This window comes from Lactuca saligna, chromosome 4, assembly GCF_052625555.1.
Source record: "Lactuca saligna cultivar CGN05327 chromosome 4, ASM5262555v1, whole genome shotgun sequence".
Classification (NCBI taxonomy): domain Eukaryota; kingdom Viridiplantae; phylum Streptophyta; class Magnoliopsida; order Asterales; family Asteraceae; genus Lactuca; species Lactuca saligna.
The window spans coordinates 2,693,260-2,706,083 of record NC_136420.1 but is presented as its reverse complement, the minus strand read 5'-3'; the positions used below and the strand labels follow the sequence as shown (position 1 = coordinate 2,706,083).

Sequence of the window (12,824 nt, the reverse complement as noted above, 5' to 3'; positions counted from 1 at the left end):
GATTTTTTTCCTGTAATACTATATTTGATTGTCATTACGATCCTTTCAGAATGTCTGCAACTCCCGTTAGTACTGGAACTCCTGTTGTTGGTGCTACCCCTGCAGTGAACCCAAATGCACCAGTTCCAAACATCATGGCTAATCATGCTGAAAGACCTGAAAAATTTTCTGGTCTTAACTTCAAGAGGTGGCAATAGAAGATGTTGTTCTACTTGACCACCTTGAACCTGACTCGGTTCCTAACAGAAACTGCTCCTGTAATTGCTGAGGGGCAGGCTGATGCTCAATCTGTGACTGCTGTGGATGCATGGAAGCATTCAGAATTTTTGTGCCGCAACTATGTGTTGAATGGGCTAACAGATGCACTTTACAATGTTTATTGTAAAGTTGCAACTGCTAAGGAACTATGGGAGTCGTTGGAAAGGAAGTATAAGACTGAAGATGTTGGAACTAAGAAACATGTTGTTGCTAAGTTCTTGGAATACAAAATGGTTGACTCGAAATCTGTTATGAGTCAAGTCCAAGACCTTCAGGTCATCATACATGATAACAATGCAAAAGGAATGGATCTTAATGAATCATTCCAAGTTGCATCAATGGTTGAAAAGCTTCCTCCTGGTTGGATAGACTTCAAAAATTACCTTAAGCATAAGCGAAAGGAGATGTCTGTGGAGGAACTGGTGGTGCGTCTTCGCATTGAAGAAGACAATAGAATGGCCTTGAAGGAAGGCAGTGAAGTTGAATCTTCTAAGGTTCATATGGTGGAAGCTGGTCAAACTTCCAAAAACAAAGGCAAGGGACCTCACAAAGGGAAAGAAAAGGGCAAAAACCTAGGCCCCAAGGCAGGAATGCAACGACCCAAAAATACGACCCAAAAAAAAATTTCGGTTTTAATACCATTAAAACTATAATCAGAGTATCATACAAATAAACCATGCGTGATATGCCCCAAAATATAATAAAGTACTGTGCGGAAACTGTAACATACTATATCCAAAAACAACAACTAAATCAAATCCAGACTAAAGCTGAAACGGTGGTGTGTGCGATGCCGTCACCCAGAGCTCTTCCCTTTGCTTGCGGAAGTACCTGAAACCAAAAACTGAAACTGTAAGCACGAAGCTTAGTGAGCTCCCCCAACTTACCATATACCATACAAAAACATATAAACACATATTGGGCCTTGCCCACTGCATCGGGCCGGGGCCCGGAAACTGCATCGGACCGAAGTCCGGAACTGACTGGGACCTTGTCCCCTGCATCGGACCAAAGTCCGGAACTAACTGCATCGGACCGAAGTCCGGAACTGACTGCATCGGACCGGAGTCCGGAACTGACTGCATCGGACCGAAGTCCGGAACTGACTGGGACCGTGTCCCCTGCATCGGACCGGAGTCCGGAACTGACTGAGCATAGCATAGCATATCATAACAAACATACTGCATACTGCATCGGGCCGCAACCCGGAACATAAAACACATAACACATAGCACATGAATTATGTCTGAACCACGAAGGCATCAAACATACTAACTACTACCTCGGACCGAAGTCCGGAAACTACTATTAACTGGACGGGCCGGCAATGTGGCCTTAGACCCGCCCCTACGGGAAGGAAACTCACCTCGTAAGCTAACGGATGAGTGTGTGGCTCGGAAAGCTAACGGCTGCTGCTCCTGAATCTCCTCGGCTACAAATCCATAAACACACTCAATCAATTACTAGCACTACACTCAGGGTAAAATGACTCTTTTACCCTTGGTCAAAGTTGACTTACTCAGGGCTGACTCGCCGAGTCGGGATACCCGACTCGCCGAGTCCTAGACTCTCCGCTCAACTCTTACATGCTGTTACTCGTCGAGTGTGGCATCGACTCGACGAGTACCCTCTGGATCCAAGAACTCGGATGATCTTCATCCGACTCGCCGAGTCAGATGAACAGACTCGACGAGTTGTTCTTGATCCTCAAGAAGATTGCCTTGGACTCGCCGAGTTGTATGAACGAACTCGCCGAGTCCCTCCGTCACTGAGTCTACTCTTAACTCGCTGAGTCCACTCCCTAACTCACCTCGTCCACTCGACACTGAAGAAACTGAAGAACTCGGGACTCGCGACCTGACTCGTCGAGTCGTTCTTCCGACTCGCCGAGTCGCCGCCATGCAACATATTTTTACTCGATTTCTCTTGAATCCAACACATGCAAATGATAGATCTAGGTCCATTAAGCTGTTTTACCACGTAAAGTTTCCAACTTTACGTGCACAACCACATGAATGAGGGAAATAAGACTAAAATATGCACAATAAGGGTAGATCCATGGCTAATAAGCAATGTAACTCCAAAAAGACAGTAGATCTGGACTCTACAACACCCCAACACTCAGATCCAAAGGTATTTCGGTTTAATAACACATTCAAGCAAGCATAAAGCTTGGAACAAGCATCAAATAGCCCTTAAAAGAGTTCTAATAGAAGTTTAAACATGAAACCAGAAGAGAACTCCGAAAATACCTCAATAAGTTCACACTTGATCTTGGATCTTGGCACTAGAACTCGTTTCCTTGCTTCCTTCTTCTTCTCCTTCTTCACCCCTTCACAAAATGGAACAAGATCACTTATAAGCTCACAAGAGGAAGGTTTAGGGTTTCTCACAGTGCTCTCAGGGGGAAAGTGACGAGATGGAGGCTATAATGGGGTTTAAATAGTGAGCAAACCCGGGGAGTTAGGGTTTCACCCAGACGGACGGACTCGCCGAGTCCAGGATATGGACTCGCCGAGTCGCCGGCTCCCGCGTGCACAAGATGCGCGACCCGACTCGGCGAGTCAGGCTAGAACTCGCCGAGTCCCTCTTGAAAACTTAGCCCAAATCAAATTAATTAACATACCGGAAACGGGTCGTTACAAGGAACTTTCAAGAAGAAGCTCAAGTGCTACAATTGTGGCCAACCGGGTCACAAGGCTTCGGAGTGCCCTCAACCTAAGAAGGAAAACCGTCAAGCAAACATGGTGAATAATAACATGGAGTTGGTGGCCATGATAACTGATCTCACAGCTATGGTTTTTGAAGTGAATCTTATGAATACAAATTCAAAGGAGTGGTGGATTGACACGGGAGCTACTCGTCATGTGTGTCATGACAAAAGTGTTTTCAACACTTACAAAGAAGTTGAAGATGGTGAAAAGCTCTACATGGGAAATGCTGCTACCGCGGATATCAAAGGTGTTGGTGATGTCATTCTAAAAAGGACTTCGGGGAAAGAAGTGAAGCTTAGGGATGTCTTGTATGTTCCTGAACTTCGTAAGAATCTAGTGTTGGGTGGTTTGTTGAACCAATTTGGTTTTAAGCTAGTGTTTGAGTCGGACAAGTTTGTTTTGTCCAAAAATGGTATGTTTGTGGGAAAAGGATATGCCTTGAATGGCGTGTTCAAATTGAATGTAATGGTGACAAACAAAATGAATAATGAAAGTTCTAGTTTTGCTTATTTGCTTGAGTGTTCAAATGTTTGGCATGGTCGCTTAGGACATGTAAATTACAATTCAATTAAGCGATTAATTAAACTAGAATACATACCAAAACTTAATATTGACTCAAATCACAAATGCCCCACATGTGTTGAAGCTAAACAAACTAGATTGTCTTTCCAAACAATCAAAAGAAACAACGAACCTCTTTATTTAATTCACACTGATGTGTGTGATCTAAAGTCAATTCCTACTCAAGGTGGGAACAAATACTTCATTACATTCATCGATGATAGCACGAAATATTGCTACATATATTTACTTAAGAGTAAAGATGAAGCAATAGACAAGTTTTTCTTGTACAAAAATGAAGTTGAGAATCAACTCAACAAGAGAATTAAAATGGTTATAAGTGATAGGGGTGGAGAATATGTTTCTCCCTATGCTGATTTTTGCACTCAAAATGGAATTCGTCATGAATTCACATCACCCTATTCACCTCAATCCAATGGAATTGCTGAAAGAAAGAACCGTACCTTGAAAGAAATGGTCAATGCCATGATAATTAGTTCAGGTGTAAACCAGTCAATGTGGGGGGAAGCTATTTTGTCAGCTAACTATTTTTTAAATAAGATACCTCGCAAAGAAAAGAATGAAACACCGTATGAACTTTGGATGGGTAGAAAGCCATCGTATAAGTACTTATGAGTGTGGGGGTGCCTAGCTAAAGTGGTAGTGCCACCACCTAAGGTACAAAAGTTAGGTCCTAAAACAGTGGATTGTGTATTCATTGGGTATGCACAAAGTAGTAGTGCCTATCGGTTCCTTGTGCATGATTCTAAGAATCCTGAAATACATAAGAATACCATAATGGAATCAAGGAATGCTTCATTCTTTGAAGATGTGTTTCCTTGTTTGAACAAGGAAGTTGAAAGCCCATCTTTACCAAATAACGAAGCTGTTCGAGAGGAAGAACAAGCTCAATCTGAAGAGGAAGAGATAGAACCCGGAAGAAGTAAGAGGGCTAGAGTTGAAAAATCATATGGTGATGATTTTTTCACCTATGTGGTGGAAAGTGAACCTAAAACCTACCAAGAGGCGGTAACTTCTTCTGAGGGACCTCAATGGAAAGAAGCCATCAAAAACGAGGTAGAGTCTATCTTACAAAATCATACATGGGAACTAGTAGATCTACCTCCAGGTAGCAAGCCACTAGGTTACCGTTGGATCTTTAAGAGAAAGATGAAACCTGATGGCAGTATTGATAAATACAAGGCAAGACTAGTAATCAAAGGTTATAGACAAAAGGAAGGTCTAGACTACTTTGATACCTATTCGCCGGTAACGCGGATAACATCCATTAGATTAGTTCTTGCCATTGCAGCTATCAAAAACTTGCAAGTTCATCAAATGGATGTGAAAACAGCTTTCCTAAATGGGGAGTTGGAAGAAGAAATTTATATGGAGAAACCTGAGGGATTCATTGCCTCAGGACAAGAGAACAAGGTTTGTAAACTTGTTAAGTCTCTATATGGATTAAAACAAGCTCCTAAACAATGGCATCAAAAATTTGATCAAGTCATGATGGAAAGTGGCTTTAGAATCAATGAGTGTGATAAGTGTATCTATGTGAAAAACACCACTCATGGATATGTCATATTGTGTTTGTATGTTGATGATATGCTTATCATTGGTAGTGATGACAAGATAATAAGATCCACGAAGGATATGTTGAAATCCAGGTTCGACATGAAAGATATGGGTTTAGCAGATGTGATTCTTGGAGTGAAGATCACAAGAACCCAAAGTTGTTTGATTTTGAGTCAAACACACTATATGGATAAAATTCTTGAAAATTTTGCTAAGGGAGATACTAGCATAGCTAGAACTCCAATTGACACTAGTCAACATCTACGTAAAAATAGAGGTGATAGTGTTAATCAAGTGGAATATTCAAGAATTATTGGCAGTCTGATGTATCTAATGAGTTGTACCAGACCTGACTTAGCATACGCTGTGAGTAGACTAAGTAGATACACTAGTAAACCTAGTTCTGAACACTGGAAGAGTATTACTAGGTTGCTGAGGTATGTGAGATACACACGGGAATATGGACTGCATTACGGAAGAGATCCAGCAGTTATCGAAGGATACACGGATGTAAATTGGATATCTGACATAAAAGATTCCAGATCTACAAGTGGATATGTGTTTACACTTGGAAGTGCTACTGTAGCATGGAAATCATCCAAGCAAACAGTTATATCTAGATCTACGATGGAATCTGAATTTATCACCTTAGATATTTGTGCTGAAGAGGCGGAGTGGCTACATCAATTTGTAGAGGACATTCCCGAATGGCCTAAGCCGGTAACGGCCATAAGTATACATTGTGATAACCAATCAGCAATTGGTAGAGCTCAAAGTACAATGTATAATGGGAAATCAAGGCACATTAGACGTGGACATAAAACGATACGACAACTAATCTCTATGGGAGTTATCACGGTTGACTGGGTGAAGTCAAAGGATAATATTGCGGATCCACCTACAAAAGGCTTGAGTAGAGATGTAGTTTATAAGTCGTCAAGAGGAATGGGACTAAAGCCCATGAATGAATAAATTCATACGAAGGAAACCTTACCCAGAACTGGAGATCCCAAGATCTGGGTTCAAAAGGATAACCTAATTGTATGAGTGGGGCAGGTTACTGTGGGGGAAGTTAACTTTTCATCCTAGTCCATTCCTTTATGTAGTGACCAAATTAGGCTAAACATATGGTTTTTAATGATTCTTGGAATCACCTGTGTGAGAGAGAAGTGGGGTCGCTTCGAAGGGAATTATAGGGGGAAAAATTCCTGAAGCTCTTGCAGAACCAGGTTAGTGTTCATGACCAAACGAACACGTCTATGAGGATATGACCTTGTTAGAGAGAGTCCTGTGAGATTTACATTGTCGTCTACATAAATGGCAGCTTAGTTCAAAGACATCGAGATCTACTAACTGCTAGGAGATTAAGTGTAACTTGTTAAGGGAAGGTTCAAAGGGTAATACCTACCTATCCTATGCAGGATTCAACTGTTGAAATTTTCGTCTGGAAATTGGATGTGCAGAGATCGATCTCCATTCATGTGGGGGATTGTTGGAAATTTAGTAAAAATATTTATATTTTTTTACTAACTTTGGACATATATAAATATATACATATGTTGTACATATAACGAACCCTAAGTGGGTTTGTGTTCTCCCCCATGAGGATTTCGAAACGATATATTATATGTCCAAAATAGAGTGTAAGTGAATGAGATATTGATACTCAAAGATGGGTATTTGAGAATAAGTTTAGCAAAAGAGAGGAATGTGGGAATGAGTCCCACATTGGTAGAGAGACCAAACTCAACAAGGTTTATAAGCTTCATTGCATGGAAGGCTTACAAACTTGTGTCTATGGTTATCCTAGAATTCCTACCCGCGCGCAGGGGGGGTGCAAATCTTGGTTCCGTAGACCAAAAACACCGAACTCATGCATGGGCGCGACCTGCGGACACGAATGCAACTCCGAAAACTCGGGCGCGCGCTACCCTCGTTTTTGCTAAACTTGATAGTTTTGGTCCCTATTTTTTTGAATTCTGTAACGGATGCATTAATTGCGTAATTAATGATATTTATTGTCATTAAACACTCAATCAATTAGTGATTTGTTTCCGTTTCACAATTCGACTATAAAAGAAGACCATTGCCTTCTCATTCAGACACACGAATGAATTTACTCTTCTTCTTCTTCCTTCTCTGCATACCTGCTTCCGGCGATCCTTTCAGGCAAGTGGTTATCTCCGGCAGTACACAATACTGTTTAGGTTGTTGTACCCTGGGAACAGACGACGAATCTGTTTAAGGGAATCGAGTCCAACTCGAGCCTCAGCCACATCGTTTGCATCTAATCTTTCTTTACAGAAACCTCTCAAGGACGAAAATCGAAGACGTTTTACTAACACATTATTAATAACGAAGAAAATGAATCGGGATACACCTTTGATGCTCTAATTAATAAAAATAATATTAGTAAAGATGCTATAAGAAAATCAAATTTTACACTATCTGAAAAACATAATTTTAGATATAACTCATTGAAAATTTTCTTTTCTAGAAAATATATTATATATTATGGAAAAATTATAGAAGTACAACCAATACCAATAGAATCAACACAAGGAAATATTATTATACCAATAATAAATAAACAACAAATTAGAAATAGATTATCTAATATTAAAGAAATAGATAGAACAGAAATCGCTTATATTCATATATCAACTATTCAAATAATTTTAAAAAGTACTTTTAGCGATTTAGACACACCAATAGAATTAGAAATTAGAGATAATCGTATAATTAATAATCAAGAAAGTATTATTGCAATAGGAAAAGGAAATTAAATTGAAGGAAAAATAAAATTTGATATTAATATACAACTAGGATTAAGTCTAAAAGATAAAAATTTAAGTAATAGTATTACCGTACGATATAAATTATGAAGACAAAATTTTATGTTAAAAGGATATCATCCATTTACTATTACATATCAAATAAATTATGCATTAACAAATTCTCATCATAGTATTATGTTTCAAACAGAAGATATAATTTATATAGATAAATTATTTACCCCTTTATTATCACTTGAATCACAAAATATAACTAATAATAGAATTTTTATTGAAACTTATTTTCAACCGATAATAACTACTCCGCTAATAAAAAGAAACTAAAAATTTATTTTCTAAAAACTAGTAGTAATAAAAATTATTAATATGGAAACTTTACAAGAAAAAATAGATACATTAACTAAATTATTCGCAGTACTAGAAATTACATCCGAAATTCAAGAAAATAACACAGAAATAGAAAATAATAACGATGCATAAGTAATATATGATTTTTCATCCGATGATGAAAATCCTTATTCAAATCCATATAAAGAATCGCAAAATAATTTTGGATTAAAACGAAAACAATCATATGTTGAAGATGATTATCAAAGTCAATATATTTATGGACCACCTTCGTTAGAAGAAAATTTTTTATATAGACAAGGAATGGTCAAAAATAAACAAAACAAATGGGAAAAAATACCTCCACAATATATACCTAAACTATTTACTTTTCCAACAAATTCAGATATTCTTTTTATTGATTGTGAGCAAAATCCCGAAGCAAAAATTCAAGAATGGAGTAATAAAATGGGAATTCAAATTCAACTAACTGAAGAATTAAGAAATCTACATCCAAAAATCTTTCTTAATTATATTATACATAAAACACAGGGCAATGCATATCGTTTCCTTTCATCTCTCGATGAAATAGAGACGATGATGATAGCAACCACCGACGCTATGGAAACATTTAAAAATGTATTAAATCGGCTTATTCAAGAATTCATAGCAAAACAAATAGAAGATAAAACATCTCAAGAAGCTTTTCACTTAGAATCATTATGGCATCTAACTAACTTACGAATTTGTAACATGTGTTATTTAGACCCATTTATATGCGAATATTCTGAACATTATTATAATCTAGATTTTACTAGAAAAAAGATAGCATTAGACATGTTTTACCAAAAATTACCATCATTAGTAAGTCAAAGTCTAATAAAAGATTTCCAAGAAGCATTACAGCAAAATAAAATTGCAGATACCTTAGGAGCAAGGATAAGTATATTAAAAGCATGGATGCAGAAAAAATGTTTAGAACAAAAAACAACACAAGATGCAAGAATTGATTTATGTTGTGATACCTTATCTAATAAAGTTAATCAATATGGTTGTAAAGATAATAAAAAAAAACAAAAATATAAAAAGAAAATTTGGAAAAAACAAACCTATAAACCTAAATATAAACAATATTATAAACAAGGTGAAAGAAAATATTTTCGAGATAGAAAATAATATAAGAAAAAATATCAATCTAACACAAATTACTGTCCATCTAATAAAAAAGATTGTAAATGTTGGATATGTTAAGAAGACGGACACAAAGCCTACGAATGTCCAAAAAAGACTGAAAAAGAAAAAGAAACAAACTTATTAAAAATTGCATATGATCTCGGGTATGAACCTATAGAAGATTCAGGAATAGATTCGGATATAGATATTTATGCATATACAACTGATACTGATTCTGATTCAGATAAATAGTCTTATAAAGAAAGCATTATTGGGTTTAGAACATGAGGGAAACCTCATATCTAACATATCCAAAGTATACATTGCTAAAGCATATATTGGTATGAAAATACCAGCCAAAGTAAACAATGATAAAGTATACAGTGATATGAAAATATCACCAAAGCATACATTGATATGAAAATCCTCATACCATCATTTAAAATATTAAAAGCAAACAAATTTCAGCAATCATTCAGGTACCCAAAAGGCGTAAATATTCATTCAGCAGAAATATTGAAATGGAAGCCATCATGAAGCAAGTCAAACACCAGTTCAGACAAAAAGATGAGCAAGAAGCATCGTTAATCAGACAGCTTGAAGTAGTTAAACGTGAAAAAGAGCAACTACAACAAACAATACAAATTCTATCATCTTAATAGGCATCTAAAGAAGAAGAACCCAGCAGTTCAACAACAAAGCAACCAAAAGAAGAAATTCAAGAAATATCATCCGATGAAATTCAACCACAAATAGCACTCGAAACAGAAAAACAAACCATGATGCCAAACTAGGAGGAGTATCCACCACTACAAGCAGATCATAAAAATATAAAGAAATGGTATGTGATATTCAACGGAGAAAACAAAGGAGTCTACGATGATTGGGGAATCACCAATTCATATATTCTTGGAAAAAATGTCATTCATAAAAGCTACAAAACAAAAACCGAAACAGAAGCCGCATACAATGAAGCATACAAAGTCGTAATAAGAGATAATGTCGAATGTTCGAAAACAATCCTTCTTGCACCACAAAAACCTGTATCCATCCCAAAATCTCCTAATCAACTCCATGCTAAAATCGCCCTCGAAGTTATTCCGTCAACCAAAGAAAAAGAAGCTATGAAAAAACCAACTGCCCAAAAATTTTCTAAACTATGGGGAAGCCTCATTTCATACACCGATGTCCATTCTTTAATGGGTTTCTACCCAGTAGCTAGGCGCCCAGGCCCCAAAGCAGTTTTTCTAGCCGATTTATCAGTCCCCATGACCTTATGGGATTATTTTATTCATGGATTTATCGATACCATTTACTTAGAAGGAACTAATCTTCACTGCATCAGCGAATTTCCATCATCTGTACAAACCGTAATAAGAAATTATAAGGCACGCTTTGCCAAGCAAGAACGAGGATTATTTATAAAAATGCATTCTAGCTATCCAATCTTTGATGAAGACAAACAACTACTTGTCCCAAGCATTACCTTCGCAAACAAGGGAATTAGCAACGGCTTAAAACCAACAAAAGATGACCTACCTCATGATGAACCCACACAAGACCATCTGATTTTTGCATTAGCCAGAGTCTACCTGTCATAACTAGGAATTTTGATGCCTTGTAAACTTTGAACAATGATAACAAATGTGAACCAACAATGTGAAAACACGTAAGATGCTTATTCAATAACAACAGAATTTCAATCAAACACTTCATACAAGCACTGCAAATAGTCAACAAATAATTGGAAACCCTAGAAATCCTTGTTTAAGTCCATTTTGGACTAGGATTTCCTTATTGGGTCCAATGGACCAATAAGCTTCCAATTGGATTATCTTGAACCTAGAACTCTCAAATGGGCCCTAATTGGACCCATATACATGAAAGTTAACATTGTTGGGCCTTATGAACCCAAAATAAACTAAATTAACTTTAATGAGTCTTATTGGACCAAAACAAATTTATATTAGCCCTAATAGGCCATAAAAATCATTCCTAGATTTATTTGAGCCAAAAATTCACCAAAATGGATTATAATAAGTGCTTAAGCATTAAGGGCCGAAATCTTTTTTTTCCCTCTCTATTCTCAGCCCAAGCCCAACCCAAGAGGAGGTGTTGACTTTTGATGCCACCTCACAATTGTTCATGGGATAACCATGCATTTTTCTCATGTTCCCATGCATAGTCACCTCACTCACTCTCTCTTATCTCCTCTCTTTCTTACTCTCGTTCCGAACACAACACACACACACACACTCACAAAAATTCACTCCATTCTCTCTAAGTCTTCAAGAACATCTTCTCACTTCTTCAAAACTTTCGAGATCCAGAAGGCTTTCAAGGATATTCTCCACAAAAACTCATCATCTAAGGTAAGATATTGATTAGATCCATAACCTAGCTACTTCTTTTCATCAAAAATCATCTCCTAATCCATTCAAGTTCATGATCTTGCATCTTAGAAGCTACTAAGTTCGAGATCCATCTAAGGAACTTGCTAGGGCCGAAAATAGCACCAAACTTCTCCAAATCTTCTTCAAAACCGATCCACAACTCAAGGTGAGTTTCATACCCCCTTCTTTTCGGTTTTTATGAGTTTTTATGGGGGGGGGATACAAGTAAATGTGTAGATCTATGTGTAAATGTATGCTATGTGTGATTTGATGCATGTATGTGTGTGATATCATGTGTTTGTGATGAATATGTTATCCAAAAAGTGTGTAAAAACCGAGATCTAAATCTTAAGGAAGGAAATAAACATAACTAAAACTATTTTACACTAATCAAGTCAAGAAAAATAGTTTATATGGTTAGGATGAACATACTTGAACATAAAACCCATTTTTGGGCTTAAATTGTCAAAAATACAAAACTTAGGGTCAAAACCGACAAATTGTAGTTTCTGGAGGGTCAAAAGGGTCCAAATAGTTTCTATAATAATTTTTCTGAACAACAACATTGTTGAGGGACTTAAAATGTAAATTTTGAACTTAATGGGCTAGATTTGGGCTTTTCGGCCCAATAAGCCTCAAAATGCGAGATTTACAAGTTTTAGGGGCTGAAAATGCAATTTTCTGTAAAACAGGGGATTTGAAGTGTATTAAAACTAATTCAAAGGTCAAAAATGCTTTTCAAATTCAAAAGGGATCAAAAATTTAAAAATTTTCTATTTTGGCCAAAACTGTAAAAGTTGCGAAACTGGGGGTTTTAACTGAGAAAACATCATTTTGGAAGGACAAAAGTTGTTTACAAAATAAATTTGCGCCAAAAATGTCTTTTCAACAAGTTTATGATACAAAAGTGTCAAAATAATGTTTTAAGGACTAAAATGAAATTCTTTTATATAAAGGACTAAAAGTGCTATTTTTATAAAAGAAAGGTTGTGAAAAGGTAAAAATCTTACTTTTAAACAAATTAA

At 36.8% G+C, this 12,824-nt stretch overlaps 2 protein-coding genes across 2 annotated transcripts; both read left to right on the top strand.

Annotated features, from left to right (window-relative positions):
- The first annotated feature begins 200 nt into the window (after window positions 1–200).
- On the top strand, window positions 201–911 carry LOC145038352 (uncharacterized). The gene has a single exon (XM_078986739.1). The coding sequence runs from the start codon at window positions 201–203 to the stop codon at window positions 909–911; it is 711 nt and encodes a 236-aa protein (XP_078842865.1).
- A 9,016-nt stretch (window positions 912–9,927) lies between these two features.
- LOC145038351 (uncharacterized) lies at window positions 9,928–11,007 on the top strand. Its single transcript, XM_078986738.1, has 2 exons — window positions 9,928–10,008; window positions 10,201–11,007. The coding sequence occupies exons 1-2, from the start codon at window positions 9,928–9,930 to the stop codon at window positions 11,005–11,007; spliced, it is 888 nt and encodes a 295-aa protein (XP_078842864.1).
- The last annotated feature ends 1,817 nt before the right edge of the window (window positions 11,008–12,824 follow it).